The sequence below is a fragment of the Biomphalaria glabrata genome, chromosome 13, assembly GCF_947242115.1.
Source record: "Biomphalaria glabrata chromosome 13, xgBioGlab47.1, whole genome shotgun sequence".
NCBI lineage: Eukaryota > Metazoa > Mollusca > Gastropoda > Planorbidae > Biomphalaria > Biomphalaria glabrata.
In genome coordinates this window covers 20,994,185-21,013,703 of record NC_074723.1, presented here as the reverse complement: position 1 = coordinate 21,013,703, position 19,519 = coordinate 20,994,185, and the positions used below count along the sequence as shown (strand labels likewise).

The 19,519-nt window shown below is 32.8% G+C and overlaps 1 protein-coding gene across 7 annotated transcripts; it reads left to right on the top strand.

Annotated features, from left to right (window-relative positions):
• Nucleotides 1-398: 398 nt before the first annotated feature.
• LOC106069708 (protein RER1-like) lies at nt 399-19,342 on the top strand. 7 transcript variants are annotated; one of them, XM_056007870.1, is made up of 8 exons: nt 399-556; nt 7,646-7,728; nt 8,177-8,281; nt 10,467-10,560; nt 11,037-11,124; nt 11,336-11,471; nt 14,289-14,363; nt 17,921-19,342. In XM_056007870.1, exons 2-8 carry the CDS (start codon nt 7,660-7,662, stop codon nt 17,945-17,947), a joined length of 594 nt encoding a protein of 197 aa, XP_055863845.1. In that variant the 5' UTR covers nt 399-556; nt 7,646-7,659; the 3' UTR covers nt 17,948-19,342. The 7 variants fall into 7 exon arrangements, with proteins under 7 accessions (XP_055863845.1, XP_055863844.1, XP_055863843.1 ...); XM_056007869.1 differs by having other exon boundaries at nt 408-561; XM_056007868.1 differs by having other exon boundaries at nt 419-605.
• The last annotated feature ends 177 nt before the right edge of the window (nt 19,343-19,519 follow it).

Sequence of the window (19,519 nt, the reverse complement as noted above, 5' to 3'; positions counted from 1 at the left end):
GGGTGTCACCAGGTGCGGCCCGCGGCCCCTCTATTAGTGACACCACTGGCTGGGAGCAAATAAATGGTCGTAGTAGATGCATTTGCTAGTATAATACAATTTCAAGCTTGTACAATTTCTAAGTTTTTTTTTATATCTAAATCTAGTACAGCACACTGATACTAAAACTTAACGAAACATAGATCTAAGATTTCGCATTTACAAATACTATCATGCATACAATTATGAATTATTTTTAACACAATCAAAGTTTAGATGTAGCCTTTAAATCGATATTTTGGTAGATGTAAAAGATATCTAGATTCTAGTTGTTGTTTTTTTCTAGCTCTAGGCCTAGATAGTAGCTAGATCTAGGTCTAGATCAATTAGATATTTAAAAAAATAAAATTTTCACCTGCTTAGCAAAAAAATATGGCAAACGGAAGTTACACAAAATTCTTAGGCTATCATAATGGCTACTTCCGGAACATTTTTACAGAAATAAGCTCCAGCGTGGCTAATTTTGATAAATGTACCAGAGTTTGATATTAATTTGCACCGGTTGCTAACAATAACAGTAAGGTATATTCCTTAAAGTAATAATCTTTGCCCCTCAATCATTGATTGTGAGTATTTTTTAAACTATCAGGTTCCATTGCTTGCCAACTCATCATAAAAAAAAAAATAATTTTCTTTTAATTTAAAGGGAAACTCCGATCATGAATCATGGTTTTGACAATTTATTGATATACTATAATATAGATTCTAGATCTTATGTGTTTTGATTTACAGATAACGAATATATTAATTATTCTTTTTATATTTGCAATAATAACTATTAACCTAGATTCTAGATATGAAATAATGAATGATACCTACTAATTACTAGTCTAGATTGTGTTACTAGATCATAATCATAGTAATATGTAGGGATGTTACACTTTTTTTCAGAAAAATTATTTAAGAATCTTGTTGTCTAATATGTTGTAGATTTGAAAGAGTAGGGATGTTACAATATCCGGTGACACGCCCCTTTTATTAAGTCAAAAAACTGTTTCGACTTTTTTCTGACATTTTTTTTATATACCTTAAAGGTGCACTTTTTTAACCTATTAATTGAATACTTCTCTGTAAAAGAGTTATAGTGGTAATAGGCGATATTATGCCGCCCACGCCTGATCCGGTTCTTTCTGTGGTCTTACTGTAGACAATAAGCTCCTAAACCTACCCTCCAAAGCTGTACCATCGCAAATTAATATTAAGCCGAAAAAAAAATAATTTAGTTTTCAAGTTCTTTTGTCATTGTTGTAATGAAAAATACGCCATTTTGTTTACTACGTTCTTAAGAGGATGTAACTCTCCATCCCAGAAGTTTAAGAAACAATAAACTAAGAGCAAGTATCACTGAACTATATATTATTTTGATGGAATTTAGTATGATCAAAATTTAGATTTAGTGCTAGCTTTAGGGTTAGGTTTAGAATTAGGTTTAGGGTTAGGTTTAGGATTAGGTTTAGAATTAGGGTTAGGGTTAGAATTAGGTTGAGGGTTAGGATTAGGTTTAGAATTAGGGTTAGGTTTAGGGTTAGGTTTAGGATTAGGATTATTAGGTTTAGGATTAGGATTATTTGGTTTAGAATTAGGGTTAGGGTTAGAATTAGGTTTAGGGTTAGGTTTAGTGCTAGGTTTAAGATTAGGTTTAGAATTAGGGTTAGGTTTACTGCTAGGTTTAGGGGTTTGGGGTAGGTTTTGAATAGGTTTAGTGAAACCTAACCCTAACTCTAACCTTAAATCTAACCCTAAACCTAGCACTAACCCTAAACCTAAATACTAAACCTAACCCTAAACCTAGCACTAACCCTATCCCTAAACCTAAATACTAAACCTAACCCTAAACTTAATTCCCTAAACCTAGTACTAAACCTAAACCTAAATATACTAACCCTAAACCTAATTCTAAACCTAACCCTAATTCTATACCTAATTCTTATTCTAAACCTAACCCTAAACCTAGCAGTAAACCTTTTATTTTGATCCTACTAAACCTAATCCTAAACTATAATATAGTGCTCCAAACGATATATAGTTCAGTGACATTTTTTTCTTTACTTCCTCTCCAGAACATCATAACAATATGGCGTTTCCTCTATTACAGCAATAATAAGGAACCGTAAAAACTAAACTTTTTTTTTCGGCCTAATATTAATTTGCGATGGTACAGCTTTGGAGGGTAGGTTTATGAGCCTATGGTCTACGGTAGGACCACAGAAAGAACCGGATCAGGCGTGGGCGGCATAATATCGCCTATTACCGTTATAGTTTTTGATTGACCAATAAAAATGGCTTCCGGGAATGAAATTACGCTTTCCCACGTGGAGTAGAAGGTTTCGTTTTATTAGACTTAAATAAAGGTTCGATTTCCCTTGTGTATAGTTTAAAAAGCTCAACATTCCCACACCTTTTGACTCTCCAGTATTGTAGAGCACTTTTCTGGCTAAATTTCAGTGCTTTACTTTTCACATAATACTGTGCACTTTGGATGCTATTAATTTTTTAATATTTAGCAGTTGAATCTAATGCTGGAGGCCATTGTTAACCATTGTAATTTTAGCCTTCTTGTTTACATGCCAAGATAACAGTGATTGGTCAGATTGGTCATGTGACATCAAACAATTTTCTGATAGGTTGAATTATTATAGCAGTTTAAAAAAAACTTAGACTAGGGATGTTACACTTTTTTTCAGAAAAATTATTTAAGAATCTTGTTGTCTAATATGTTGTAGATTTGAAAGAGCCTTCTAAATTTATATGAATTGTGTATGTATGATTCCTGGTTGAAAGAAAATAAATTTTCTATGTGTGCTTGTCCTTATCATAGCAACCAATGGGCACGATGTGAGGAGATTTGAATGTGTTGAATAAATATGCTTGCCATTTCTTATATATTAATCAACTAGTCCAAAAACATGTTTCAAATGAAAGTTTATTGTTATTAAAATATCTGAACACTAAGCTGCATATTATATACTCATTAGATCTAATTCTACATCTATTTCAAAATGAGTAACTGCAGAAATAAATCAATGTCAGCCATTTTGACATCATTTCAGTCTAAGTTTTTTTTAAACTGCTATAATAATTCAACCTATCAGAAAATTGTTTGATGTCACATGACCAATCTGACCAATCACTGTTATCTTGGCATGTAAACAAGAAGGCTAAAATTACAATGGTTAACAATGGCCTCCAGCATTAGATTCAACTGCTAAATATTAAAAAATTAATAGCATCCAAAGTGCACAGTATTATGTGAAAAGTAAAGCACTGAAATTTAGCCAGAAAAGTGCTCTACAATACTGGAGAGTCAAAAGGTGTGGGAATGTTGAGCTTTTTAAACTATACACAAGGGAAATCGAACCTTTATTTAAGTCTAATAAAACGAAACCTTCTACTCCACGTGGGAAAGCGTAATTTCATTCCCGGAAGCCATTTTTATTGGTCAATCAAAAACTATAACTCTTTTACAGAGAAGTATTCAATTAATAGGTTAAAAAAGTGCACCTTTAAGGTATATAAAAAAAATGTCAGAAAAAAGTCGAAACAGTTTTTTGACTTAATAAAAGGGGCGTGTCACCGGATATTGTAACATCCCTATAATATGTATTACTTAGTAGTTCTAGATCTAGATCTACTACAATCTACATCTATGTCTCTATGATCTAGATCTAGACTAAAACTTATCTTACTTATAATCTTAGAACTAATCAGACTAATGATAGTATCAATGACTATCAACAGTCAAGTATGAATATGATTATCATTATGATTATCTAGTCACTAGTCTGTGGCATTTTTTTTACGTCTCTAGAGACGATCTTTTCCTTTTAAGTTTTGCAACTTCTTGTGTGACTAAAGAGGCCAATCCTTGATAATAAGTTGATACACAGCTGCGATCGCAGGTTGGGCATATGACTCATGTGTAAAATTGTAATCAACAGGTGCCATTGCATTTTCACCATTCTTTCTGCATCTGTTGTGTATGACATCTGCAATCCGTGACCCTTCCTTTATACTCTCTTTCCAATGCCACCTCTTCCCAGCTGCTAGTGTCGATTTTAACTAGATCTAGTAATTCATGTTTTTCTGACATAAATTTCCTGTGCATCCAAAATCATGAATCAAAATAAATCATTAAATTGCATTAAAATAAATTAAATGGTCAGAGTAGTCACAGACTTTTACCAGGTTTGGCAACCCCAGGTTTCTAGATCTATGTGAGGTCATACAAACCTATTTTTTAATCTATTGACTATTGACTAACTGTATAACTGAAAACTATTCATACCTGTAGACTGAGTGTTGTAAAGTTTATATTCTTATATTTATAAACAAAAAACTTCGTCCATACAGTTACTGAGTTAGAATAGTTAGATCATCTATTCTAGTTCTAGACTAGATCTTGTAAGCAAAGAAAAAAAAATGCATGTTAAAAGTAATTTACATGCTTGACTTACCACGACAGTGTGTATTTTCTCACCTTCCCACTCAACATACAACTAACACTAAACATATCATCTATCGCTTGGTTGTCTTGTCATTAGTCATGACTAACTACACATAGTGACATAGTCTAGACTTGCCTTACACTGACTAGTTTGTTAGAATCATTCAGACACACAATCTATTTCCTTTTTGTGACAGGGAGGGGCTTAGATGAAAATAATAACGCAAATTTGAAAAAAGTTTAAATAAGATTTGTAAAAATAAATAAATCTAAACTAGGTCTAGACCAATGATGCTCAAACTATGGCACGCGGGCCAGAACTGGCCCATGACGTGGCTTTATCTGGCCAGCTTAAACATTGGCACAAAGTGAAGAAACATTTTTTAAAAGGCTGAAGAACGTATTTTAGATACAATATGACACTAGCTTTTCTTCAATGGATTTTATTCTTATCTAGTGTATTCTAATTTTCATATTTTATTTTTTAAAATGAACACTACGTTTGGTTTTTCGATGACAAGTGTTGACAGTTGTTTGAGGTTTTTGGATCATTCCGCTGCTATCTTGAGCTAGTAGTGATCTTTACAGCTTGTGTGTAACACTGGACATCAATTCTGCACAATTTTTGCTATCAAAGAAAATGGTACATATACCATTTAATATTTGTGCATTAATGAAATTGCAGAGCCTTAGGAACGAAAACTAAATTCCGAATATAGAAACTTCTGAGAAAAGTGGACACATCTTTGCTTTTTCAGAACATGATAACAAGCCAGCATGATTTATACAGAAATGTGTCTGTTTTTTAAAAATATAACAAAAAGTCAATTATAAAACAAAACATTTTTTAAAATATGGCGGCATTGTTGGTTTGAGCTGCAAAGAAAAAGATTGCAAAGTTACATCTAGTTTAGTGAGTTGAGCGATTGACAAGAAAAAAGAGACAAGAAATGTGTCCACAGTAAGGGCAAACTTAAATTGCTTCATTGTGAGAAATGAAGCGTAAAAAAATTGTTTTGTAGCATTGATGAAAGAATTTGTCCTATTGATGAAAGCAATTACAGCATTGCAAAACGAATGGACAATATGGGTCATAATTTCCATTTAAAACTAAATCATACTTAATGAAAGAGCAGCTGATTTTGAAATGTTTTCTATTCCCACTGAGGATTGCTCGACAGATCTGCAACTGGAGCTGATTGACTTAAAAGCCAGATATCCCTGTTTATATGAAGAGCGATGCAGGTCATTGATTTCTTCGCAGTGTTGTATCAAGAAATTTTTCAATTTTCCGGAAGATCACATTGTTTAAAAGCTTCATTGAGTAGACAAAATTTTCACTAATAAAGCTGATGAAACCGATCATACATGATAGCCATACATGTGTAAGTCGGCCAAGTAGTGCTAAGGGTTTCTAATAAAACTATTTAAAATGGTTTATTCTGTTTCATTTTTTATCTATTCAATGATGTGGAAATTAAAATGGCCCACCGTCCGAAAAAGGTTTGGCATCACTGGTCTAGACTATGGATTCTAGACCTAGAATAGGTCTAGAGTTTAGATTTCTAGATATACATACTAATTTATAATTAGCTTAGGACAATAGATCTACATTATAATACTAATAATAGTATTAGTATTGTATAATAGATTGTCACTATCTAGACTTCTGAATCTAGACTAGATGATACTAGATCTATAATCTATGTTATTATGTTATTATTGTCACTACTAGAATATAATATCTAAATGATGTAGATATCAGATACTTTATGTAGAGAAATAGATCTAAATCTAATTTTATTCAGAAAAAAAAAATAAATAAGTAATGAATTTTCTATGCATAATAAATAAAAGTTTTTTTTTTATTTTAAAGATGGTCACTAAATACTGCAATCTATTTATATTTAAAAAACTTTAATCAGAATTTTTCTTTTAAATATAAAGTACCTACTTATTGGAGAAGAATCATTAAAGCTTTGTAAGAATACAGCTGTCCAAGTGTATGTTTAATGTCTGTCTACAGCCACAGGGCCCAAAAAAAACTAATTAATTTATTTCTATGAAAGAACGAAACGTTTTAATAAAATCGGATGAAGCAATTTTCACAGTATTTTATATATTATATGATGTGAATATGTTGGAAAATGGGTAAACCCATTTTCACACTCAGTATTACCCAAAATAAGTAAGGCTGTGGGTCATAACTGGCTTATATAATATATATATATATATATTGTTGTAACTCTAAGGCAGGCACTCAACGAAAGGCAGGTTGGCAGCAGTAATTGATGTATTTATTTATTATAAGCATCAACAAATAGTAATAGTTAGACTTAGACTTCTGCTATCAAGTCACAGGGAGTAATATGTCCTAGGTTCTTTGAGTCCTACTTCATACCAGAACACAGAACAGACCACCGACACACTTCCCAGTGTCGCTCCAGGTCTCCCAAACAATTTCCTAGTATCACACAGGACAGCACCAGACTGTTCAGGGACTCCCATGGCTTTTAGCCGGTTCTACAACAGTTCTTCTTCCTCTATAAACATGTCTTCCACTACTTGTGTTCAATTGCGCTCTGATGCGCACCATCAGTGTGGCTCGGGATCGGAGTTACAACAATATATATATATATATATGTAAGGTAATGTAATATAAGGTCAATGTTAATCAACAACCACAAAGAGGAGTGGCTCAACCAATGGGCAACAGGAAATACAGGCAGAAAGTACACACAGAAATGAACATGCCTAACAAACTGGGCAGTATTAACTTCCTCCCCCGCAAAGAACAATCTACAATTTTCCAACTAAGGACAAGACACACACCTCTGTTAAATTACCATCTCAATAAAATAAATCCCCCACAACTCCCCCTTTGTAGACACTGTGCCCACCCTTATGAAACCATAAACCATATCCTTTTTGAATGCCTCTTCCTAATCCACTTTAGGCAGACCCTACTACCACTCCAGCCCAACATAACCAACACCCTGTACTGCAGTGCTGAACAACTGAAGAAAACAGCACACTATTTTTCCTTGGCTGACAGCTCAGCAGCAAAAAGCTGGCTAGAATAATAATAATAATATATATATAAACAATACTCATGACATAACTATCTCCATTTTTTTTTTAATGATCTTTCTAAATCAACAGGGTCTTAGGGGACAATGGAAAGCCAAAAAACTGCTCCAGCACCACCAAGCTTAGCTTACAGGGTGTGCAAGACCATATTAAATGTAAGTTTATATATTACAACTCCTGAGTGGTGTCTATGAAGGGTTGAACTTTCTCCCTTATTATGATCTTTAAACAACGGCAAGGATTTTACCCAGAAGCCAGGAATGGGGTTGGCTCTTGACCAATCCCTCTGTCTGGAGTTTCACCATCAACTAGATGATCATTTAATCACATCCGCTATCTTGAGCCACATTTGGGTTGATATATATTACTTTCATTTCTTTTAATTTTTCATTCACAGACTTTTGGAAAGTTAACATTTGGCTGTTTTACTTTATGATGTTTAACTAAGTTACTGTGTACTTTGGCAACCATTTTCTCTGCCGAAAACATGTGGGAAGCTTGTGTGTTAATTTTTAGAGATTTTGATTTTTAAAGCCTCTTTTGTTCCTTAGCTGTTTAATGGCCTTGACATCTTTTTAAATAATTGTACTGTTCTATTTTCAGAGGCACCAATATTATTTAGACAAAACTACACCCTACACTACAGTCAGGTGGTTATTTGGCGTTGCTCTATTTTTGTTTTACACAATAAGGGTTTATCTCTTACAAGTGAGTTTCTATATTTATAATTGTTATACTACTGTGTAAAACATTCACTTTTTTCTTCTACAATTATTTCAGTATTTATGGGACTGTTCTAGATTGTTATGATCACTGAGCTCAAAATTTGTCTTGATAAGCTACAATATCCTTGTTTGTATATGATGCACAATATTTAATATAATTCAATAGACATTGTATAATTGTAATACATATATGACAGATTTATTATTCAACAATTAAAGAATTTTTTTTTTTTGAGTAACATTAACTAGTCTTTATAGATAAGATTTTTAATACAGATGTAGCTTTATTAAATAAATAATTTAGTACATGTGGCAGAGAGATAAAGAAAAAGATTACTAGTGTCTATGCTGGCAACTAAAATTCAGTTTTAGTGCACATTAGCAGAGTATATATCAAAGCCGTTGAATGTAACATTTTATGCATCATTATTACTATAAGGTATTCAATGTCAGATATGTGACAGAGTGACAAGAGTTGCTTGGCTACTTATCAAGTAGGCTCTAGTTCAAATTCCTACTGGAGCAGAGTTGTGTTTGCTGAAAGCAACTCGGAAGACAATTTCCCAGATACACCCCTTCCTCCAATGGCCTTATATGGGAGATGAGATCATAACTCTTTGAGCTTGCTATAAGTATGAAAGTTGCACCATATTCACGATTTAAGTTTTATAATGCAATTCATAAATATTAATCGCTTTTATTTAGTACATTCACAGTGTATAAAAAAATTGATTTCAATTTCTTCTTTCTTCTCTTTTTCTACCTCTATTTTATTTTTGCTCTTGGAAATAAATACGAGCTTGTAGTTTTGGTTGTGTTAAAGCAGTACCACTCACAAACACTCATGTAGATTGATATATTAGGGAAAAATAAAAAATTGGCAGAGGTTTGTTCATGATTTTTATAATTTGTGTGTAGATGGTTTTTACTTTGGTGAAAATACTTATAGAGCATACAATAAGATGGTGTGAAAAGGTTTAATTAGGTCTATTGATTCATTAAAAGTTGTTCTTGTTTGCAAAGAAAAGTTTTTAATGTTTTACTGTAAGCCAGTGAGTAACTGGTGTCAAGTTCTTTCTTTCTTTCTGGCTGCAGACCTAGTGATGTAAGTGGTGTCAATTTTTTTTCCTTTAACTCATTCAAAACCCTTTCATTCATAAAAAGATTGTCCGGCCAAAATTATTTTTACAACAATGAAACATGTTTAAATCAATATAAGGGTCGACCTAGAGTTTTCTCAATGTAGCCAATAAGTTGAGAATTTTTTTTCTCATATATAGAAATTTTAAAGAAAACCATTATAGTCATTTTCGAAATAAAAGTTATGTATATATATATATACATGCCAGAATTGCTCGCTTAAGAGTATAGGATAATAAAAAAAAGTTGTTTACTAGGCTGGTGATTCATTTTATGCAGACACTACTGTGGCCTTTTCAGTCACAAAAGGACTATGGATCATCTCATAGAAATAAGAGGAAAGTTTGGCCATTAGCTAAGGACGAACAATATCTCCCACACAGCTTTTTCCTTTCCACACAGAAGATGTGTCCAAAGGATTATCAGTTGCAGATACAGTTATCAGTTTTAACATTATCAGATCCCACGAGCTACCCAAGGATCACTGAATCCTGATTTTTCCTTTCCCATGCTTTGGTATAGTCCCAAAATATAATTCAGCATAATTCAGAGTTTTCCTACTGTAAGGTGAATAGCGAGCCCTTCTTGCCTGAAGCTTATTGGACCCAATATCTCATCCTCACATTAAGGGCTAGAGTTGAGCTGGTTGTCAGAGACTATATGTTGGAAGTAGTAATGGAAATAAGCACTCCACAACCTAAAAAAATGCTTCCAATGGCATGCGCCTCAAATACAGACGCTATGTTGATCAAAATAATGTAGAGTTCATTTTTTTTTTTAAATATTTGTATTGTTTGAGTTATATTTTCTTAAAACTTCACTGTTTAACAAAGATAAGAACCCAACAAAACAAAATGTGGAGCCTTTCAAACCTGTTTCTTCTCATCTATGATTATATTCTAACTGTTGCATGCCTTATCAATGTGACACCCACTTTTAAAGTGGCTGATTTGTAATAGTTTTAGTTTCACTTTTTTTGTATTCTTTTAACCTTCTATTAACCTTTAACCTTATATTCTATGTTCTAGGGATGGTATATAGTGACGTATGCACTAGGTATATATCTGCTTAACTTGTTTATTGCCTTCATTACCCCAAATACTGCTGGCTATGGTGATACAGGTAAATAGTTTGTTATGATCTTTTTAAGCACAATCACTCTAGAGATGTAAAAAAATTAATTTAATACAAATTGTCATGACATAATTAGAGTTACTTCGTAATGATAGCGTATCATATTTATGTTTGGAAACTGCAAAGGCAATAAGTTGGATGAAATGCACATTTTAAAGGATTAAGTAACTGTAATGTTTCTGTGCCCACTTTCAATTTTGTGATGTTTTTAAACCATCTGTCCTATATAAGTATGCAAGGAGTCTTTTCAGTTATATCATAAAATTAAATTGCAATTCATTTGCATTCATTAATACTTTTTTTTTTTAATTGTTTTTAATCTGAAGATTGTCCATCATAAGAAAATTCTTCTGTGTGCTTGAAATGGTGACATTTTAAAAAATATAAGTCATTAAATTTGATTTTTAACTTATATACATTAAAAAGCTCATTACAAATTTAAAAAAAAATTTTTGTTTATTTAGGTGATGGAGATGATGGTCCATCTTTGCCCACTACCAATAGTGAAGAATTTCGTCCTTTTATGAGACGACTGCCAGAGTTTAAATTTTGGTTGGTATTTCACAACAATTATCTTGAAATATTTGTGTGTGTTGTTTTGTTCTTTAATCCCTGTGTCATAAAGTATTACAACATTTTTAACAATGTGTATCCAAGATTAAGACAAGCTTTTTATGATGCTTAAAACAGAGGTTTAGGAAATTCTAAATTATAGCATTCTTTTTGTTCAAAGCAATATTTTCTTGTTCTTTTTCCTGCACAGGTATTCATTTTCCAAAGCCATGGTTGTAGCCATTATCTGCACGTACTTTGATTGCATAAATATCCCAGTCTTCTGGCCTATACTGGTCATGTATTTTGTTCTTTTGTTTACACTCACAATGAAGAAGCAAATCAAGGTAAGTGAACAAAAAAAAAGGACCCTATGTTACTTTCCACGTATGTTCTGGTTCCTCATGGTGACAAAATAGGAATTTTCACCCATTTTTTTCTTTTTTTTTTCTTTGAATAGCTGTTGACTTAAGACATTCAAAATTGTGCTGTTGAATGCAAGGTTTCTCCCATGTAGATTTTTTTTTTTTTCATGCTTCTGCCCTTCATAAACAGTCAATTTTCTTTTCTTTTGAAAGCTTGAAGTTACATTGTTCAGAGTGTCTGTGGACTCCTGGAAATCTGAAATGACAAAATATACTTAAAACTTACTTGAAATTTTAAAAATCTGAAAAAATAGACAAATTCATCCATCTTATTGCTTATGCAGTTTCCAAATATAAATATGATACACTATCATCACTGTGTGGTGTCATTTTCATGTAAAAACAAAAAGGCTTTGTCAGCGTTCATTTAATAAAAATGTAAAAATGAAATGGGGTGAATTTTGACCAAAACTTTTTGTTTGGGGCATGCACAGTATTTTATTTACTGTATAGAAATGAATTTTAAGAGCCACTGGCATAAAATATAGCTATAGATCTACCTTGAAATGAAAACTCTTTAAAAAAGACATTCAGAAGCAAATATTTTTAGTTATTTACAGAGGGTACAGATCTAAATCTAGTATCTAGAACTAAAGACTAGATAAATATTTTAGTCTTTATGTCTCTAGTACTCAAGATCTTTTTATAGTTCAACATCTCAATTAGACTTTTTGACTGAGACTGTTGTTTAATAATATGATATTTCTTTTATAAACATTTAATAAAACATAAATTTCAGAATAATAGACTAGCTGCTTATAGAATCGTCTCTAGAAATAGAATTCTATAATATAGATCAGGAATAGCTAGATCTTTTCTGTCTTCTGGAATTGCAGTAGTTGTAATCACTAATGATTAATAAATGATTAAAGAGTATAACAAATTAAACTAAGTCTAAACTAAAGTATCAATATGTAGACTTGACCTGTAGACTCCATTAAACCAGCATTGTAAAAAGAAAATATTCAGTTGCAGAGTTAGCTCTGTAATCTAAGATTTATAGTTATAATAGTGGTCAATAGACTACTTTCACACACAGGCTTAGACTAGATCTAGCTTGTTACTAAATAAAATTATGTTATTCATTGTTTTACTATCAATTGAAAGCTCAAACCGGTTTCACTACCCACTTCTTACCATTCTATTCAAACCTACATCGATAAAATCAAATTGACATAATTCTAGGCCTAGATCTTTAGTCTATGAATACTGTAGACTATAAATATGCTTTCTAATTAAGTCTGGATTCTAGGTATTCCACCACATTGCCTGTCCATCTAAGCCATGGTCTAACATTTCCCTTTTTTTTTTTTTTTTAAGACAATTAGATCATATCTTTTTCAACCCTCAAAAATTTTACATCTATTCAAATGACTTATCCATCAAAGTTCCTTTTCTGGGTGTTAATCTACTTAATTTAGATCTAGATCTGATTGTTTGGTTTATTTGCTCTATTATTGCAGTAATCAGTTTATATTAAAATACTTTTATTAATGAAATAAACTTACACTGATATAGTAATAGATAGTGTGTAATAGTATGGAAAATTGTTATTTATTTAATTGATAGCTACAGTTTACAATGAAAAGGAATGTATATTTTACTAAACCGTTTGACCAATCTTTATCATATTTGACATGAACGTTCCTTAGATCAAAATAGAGACTGTAGTGAATATTAAATGTCCCTCCCACAACTGGAGGATCCTATATTTAAAAAAACTCACTAAATTTATCTTTGTTGAACAATGAAACTTTTTAACTAATCGGGTAAACCCTTTTTCACAGTATTTTATATTAGCTATGAATATGTCGGCTAAACAGTTAAACTCCATTTTCATAGTCTACTTAAATTTTCGTGTGAAAAAAAAGTGTTAACATCTTGACATGTATAAAGATCTAAATCCGATGCACCATATCAGTGATACAAAGGCTAAGGCCAGCAAGCTGAGGGTCATATTTGGCTTGTGGGAACATGAAAATTTGGACAGTACAGTTTTAAATTGCATATAAACGATTTTCAATAGAAATAAATAGACTTCCTGACAAAGAATTCATATTTTAGTAATGTGCAGCCGTGATGTTAAAAAGTGTGTGCTGGACACATTCGATCTATAATCTACACAAATAGTTCTTTTGCTGTAGCAAATTTTCGTGGGCACTTCACAAATTGAAAAAGAATGCCATGGATGAAGCAGTAAGGGTGATAAACTGTATAAATCAAAACCCTTTAGTCCAGAGTGTTGACATTTTGTTTGATGAAATTGATAGTGAAAAAAAAGTACTTTTTCCATTTAGTTTCCTGCGAGCTTTAGCTTCACTCCTTATGTGAAGTCTGTGTTGTACAGCTTTAATTCTCTTGTATTTCTCTTGTGTGTGTATATATACATGTGTGTGTTGTTGTTTTTTTTTGTAAAAAAAATAGGTGCCGGTACTCAGTGATGGATTGCCTAACTGCACATTTAAAAGGGTGCTGGTACACCGTACCAGTGCGTACCATCACAAAAAAAGCAGTGTGTGTGTATGTATATATAGTATATAGTAGGCGCTTCCGTTCTGTGTCTTATGCAGATTGCAGATAAACCAAACGGATCTAACACTTAAATAATGAAACCCATAACACAGGTGAAAGGCCGACAATATAAGATAGTCAGCGCTGGTAGAACTAATCGTGCCATAATATAGCATTATATAGCATATGATATGAACTCTCAAGACATTATCCCTTTTTGTTTTCCAGCACATGATCAAATACAGATACATCCCCTTCACTTATGGCAAGGCCAGGTACAAGGGCAAAGAGGACACTGGAAAGGTTATTACTTCCTAATTCATTTATGGCTTAGCTACTTGGCAAGTATAGCTAGAACAATTATATCACTTACTTTATACCTTGTCCTTCAACATTTCAAGGCAAGTCTTTTCTTTTCTCTTGTAACATGTTTAAAGTCATTTCCCAGTCTAATCTGTATTTAATATCTCAATGCCTAGCTGGTGCCCTGATGTAATTTAAACTAGTTTTACTTGAAACCATAATTTTTCAAAGTTCAATTCATAGCCTTGCTAAGATTAGATTTTGATTCAGATCACAATGAGGTTGTGGAGATTCTTATGCTATCACTTGGGTCTTAAGTTACGACTTACTTAAAAATGTAAAATGATATTTATAGTGACCATTTTGTATCTATCTAAGAACACATTCATTTCTTCTATTATTAAAACTTTTGTCAATGATTACCAGCCTTGTTTTGATTTTGGCCAATTTTTTTTTTTTAACTGCATTTTTGTATGATATAATGACAACCCATCTATCTTACTATTAAATCATTATCATAAGATCTAATTAAGATTTCTGCATAAAGTGCTGTTCTAAATATGCCATCTCTCTTTGGTCCTTGAGATTTTTTTTCTCGAAGTTAAATACTATGAAGAAAAGATAACTTAGTCATGTAGCCCTGGTATCAGTATTTTAATGCATAACTTTGAAGTCTCATGATAAAAAAAATAATGCAAATCAGTTTTTCAAGGCGAATTCATATTATTTGTATTGCTATAGTAATATTTGGATTATTTAATTTAAACAAGATTAGTTACGGTCAGGAAAACCTTTTTTAAAGTTAAAAAATTTTTTTTTTTCTTTTTTATTATTACAAGACTTATTTTCTTCCTGGATTTTTGTTTTTCTTGCGTTACATATATTGTTTGGTGTAAAAGCTCTTATATGAGTTCACTAACACCTTATTGAAGAGACATGCTTTTCATTGTGGAACAGCATGTAGAAAGTTTCTATTCATTTTGCTGAGAGCTTGTGTTTGCATGTTCATTGAAAGAATGTATGAATGTATCTAAATGTAATTGATAAGGCAGTGTTGGATTTATTCAGTTTGTAAGTATTCTGATGCTGTCTGCTGGTGTTTTGTTTTTTACTTGGTCTCAATTTATAAACTTTTTTAAAATATGAGAAGAAATTTTTGTCTTTATATTTCAACTTGTATCATTGTGAAAGATTTTGATTAGTATGGGTAATATATATATTGATGTTTGTGTTTAAAGGGAACTGGAAATGATAGATTTTGTATAGTTCTTCTATCTATTTTTTTCTTTCAAATTAAAATTCAAACTTATTAAAGCTATGAGATCTATATAGGGATGTTTATTAATTTTATATATTTTTGTGTATAATTTGGCTCAATACAATCAAGGACACTAGTGCAGATTTAAATACTTTAGAACATTAGGCTGTCTTATTTAATATTGTTGTAGACTATATGGCCTCCTTCAGTTGTGAAATGACTAGGGATAATCTCATGAAAATGAAATGAATGCCTGGGCATTAGCTATGCTCAGATTGGTATCGCCCATACATCAGTTCCTCCCTCTGCATGTATGTATGGTATGTCTAAAGGAACAGCATGTTGCCAGTACAGTTTGGAATCAGTGGCATAGCAGGCTCTGCCAGGTTGTAGCACTGTGTGCTGCAAGCTAGGGTCTTCTGCTCCTGAGTTTTCAAGACTCTACCCTGTGGCATATTGGGTTGACTGAGCTATTGTTGTAGGATTACCAATACTTTTTTTAGTTGACATTGGCTTGTGTTTACTTGATTATATCCTCCAGTTGTCTTGTACAGTGTTGAGTAAACTTTGTCTCTCTGTGACATGATTTTCAAGTCAATGTCCCAACTTTCATTAGTACTACTACATTTTCAGAATTTTCTCTTTTTTTATCTTTAAAATGGGGAATGGCATCATCATAATTGTATTATTTATTCTGTTTTAATTAGCTACTATGAAAACATTATACTTTTTTTTTTATGTAAACATATTTTTCATTTATATAGGTGATATTTGAGTCCCGTTTAGGTTGTCCTTTAATTATTATTCACTTTTTTGATGTGTAAATTCTATGTACAGTTCTCCCTCTTGTATTTTTTTGTTATGTTTTGATCATTGCCTTCTTTTGATGACATCATTTCAATTATGCTAGTGAATGAGAGTGTGTCTCTACAGTATCAAGTTTGATTGTCTTATCATGAGCCACTGTTGTATACTATAATTTACAGCCAATAAATAATGATATGTACATACAGATTTCTTTGTTGACCCTTTTATGTTCATGTCTAATGTTTAATATTGTTTTGACTTGACTACAACCAACATGGTTCATACTGTCTCGCCATCTGTAAGGTTTAAAGTTGAGCTTTATACATTTTGCCTTGATGCTTCCTATTTAGTGTGCTAGTATACCATCACTTTCCTTGTGCTCTCAGCTTAACTTTCAATTTGGGTGTCTACAATTGTGAGACATTTTTGTCTCTAGCAATAACATTATTATTATTATTATAGCTTTTATATAGCGCTACTTTCATGCTTATAGCATGCTCAGAGCGCTTTTGGTCTAATCTCATTTGTGGACCAGTGGGGGGGAGGGGTATCTAGGAGTTGGTTTTCCTTGCTGCCTTTAGGCGCTCAGTAAACACAACTCTGCCCAAGTTGGGTGTCGAACCTCGAGCCCCCTTCTAGGTAGCCAAGCCAAGTTCAAGCGCACTTGGCCTCTCGACCGCGCTTCCCACATTTCATCATAATGTTCTTAAAGAACCAATGATTAAAATAAGTTAAATTTAGGATACTTTCTATATGGTAAGATAGGAATGTCTTTTTGTGTTGTTTTTATAATGCTACCTAAATGTTCATGAAATGCATTCTAAATCTAGTTAGCTGGGAAAGTGGAAAAAAAAATTATCTTTGTGTTTTTCTGTGTGATTATAATAGTTTGTTTGTACTAATTTCATTTTAATTATGTAATAATATACATTTTGAAATTTGGTCTAGAATAATAACAAACTTTTAATGGAAGCTTCCTAATTGAACATTTATTGTGCTTATAGGTCTCATAGCATCATTTATTATCAGGAACATACATTATGACCCTTTCAACATGGATTGAGTATTTTTTTTAAATTGTTAATGATTTATACTAATTTATCTTGATGCCATGAAGATGTTTCTGTCAGATGTCACATATTTTCCTTTTGGCATTCCTTGGCTAAAAGTGAGACTCTAGTGTTTCCTTTGATTTACACAGTGGTTGAGCTAACATGGTCTTGGTGGATGTGAGCATGCAGGGATAATACTTTTAAAAATACATTTAGATCAAATTAAGAAAAAAAAAACTTTGTTTCTAAACAATGAAATAAATTAGAAATAACAGAACAAGGAACAAAATATTTTTTTAACACAGTCTTATGCTTTGGTTAGGTTAATAATGAAAAAAATGCTCATATCATGTTGGAAGGTTACACTCTTGTATTACAAACTGACTGACTCATTGTATAGCTTTGGCATTTACTCTTGGCTCTCTCTCTCTCTCCTCAAGAGCCTGTCATCTGTGAATGACATCTAAGTCAACACTCTGGTCAACTAGCAGCAATGGTTGGAGTCCCGTCATTGGAGGACAAAGCTTGCTCAAGCAAAATAATAACCAGAATATTTTTTTTACCTCTGTGGGTTCACAAGATAGTAAACATTTTTTTTTAGTGCGTCACCAATAGTTAGGCAGCTGTTAGTCAATCTTAACCTGACGTCTTATTGTATTACCTTCAATCGCTGTTGTCTTAGGGAAATGTCAGCTTTTTACAGGGCTAATTTTCTAACCCCTTTCCTTCCACTGAAGCAAATGTCCAATTAGAGTTGGGACTAGTTTCTTTTAGTTTCTCTTGAAACTCGAGACCAAACCAATGAAAACTTTCCTCCATGAGACCAAACCAATGAAAACTTTCCTCCCCGAGACCAAACCAATGAAAACTTACCTCCATGAGACCAAGCCAATGAAAACTTTCCTCCCTGAGACCAAACCAATGAAAACTTTCCTCCCTGAGACCAAGCCAATGAAAACTTTCCTCCCCGAGACCAAACCAATGAAAACTTTCCTCCCTGAGACCAAGCCAATGAAAACTTTCCTCCCTGAGACCAAGCCAATGAAAACTTACCTCCATGAGACCAAACCAATGAAAACTTTCCTCCCTGAGACCAAGCCAATGAAAACTTTCCTCCCTGAGACCAAGCCAATGAAAACTTACCTCCATGAGACCAAACCAATGAAAACTTTCCTCCCTGAGACCAAACCAAAGAAAAATTTCCTCCCTGAGACCAAGCCAATGAAAACTTTCCCCCCTGAGACCAAGCCAATGAAAACTTACCTCCATGAGACCAAACCAATGAAAATTCTCTTCCATGAGACCTAGCCAATTAAAGCTCCCTTACATCGGCCTGTTTTATTAGACTGAGATGGATCCAAGCAGATGAAAATTCGTCACATCCCTGTTTTTAGGTGCTTATATCTCAAAGACGCTAGAGGCTAGGTCGAACTGGTCGAAGATCGAGCACCCCGGGGAAGTCCCACATTTTCTTTCTCTTATCACATCGGTCATGCGGATGTCCGCCATACAATGGTCTTTTGAGAAACGTTACGTGTCATGGTAATTGGCACCCAGTTCATGGCGCCCCTACTGGGGTTTTGTTTTGCTTCCCTGTTGTCTTTTTAATGATCACCTGGGCGCCACACTTAGAAAGGTTATACGGGAACATAGGGAACAGCATCACTCAAAATAGCGCAATGGTCATAAACTTCATGTTTAAAACTGACCAATAAATCTTCTTCTGTCAATACTAGCTACAGTGTAGTCTTTTATTTAGAACACATTTCAGTCTTGTTGTTTCGCTTGTGGTCCCACAGATAAAAATCGATATATATTTTTAAAAATGTAAATAAAAAATAAAAATATATATAATTATTAAACATTTTCAAGTGTGAAGTATTTTCTAAAAGTATAGAAGGAGCCATTTCTTGCTAGTAACCTATCAATTTATTCCAGACTTGCAGTCTTTGGTACATTTAATATTCCAGCTTCCTGTTCCCAGTCCTGTGCTGGTGCGTTGATTTATACATATTTTGTATCTGGAATATCAGATTGAA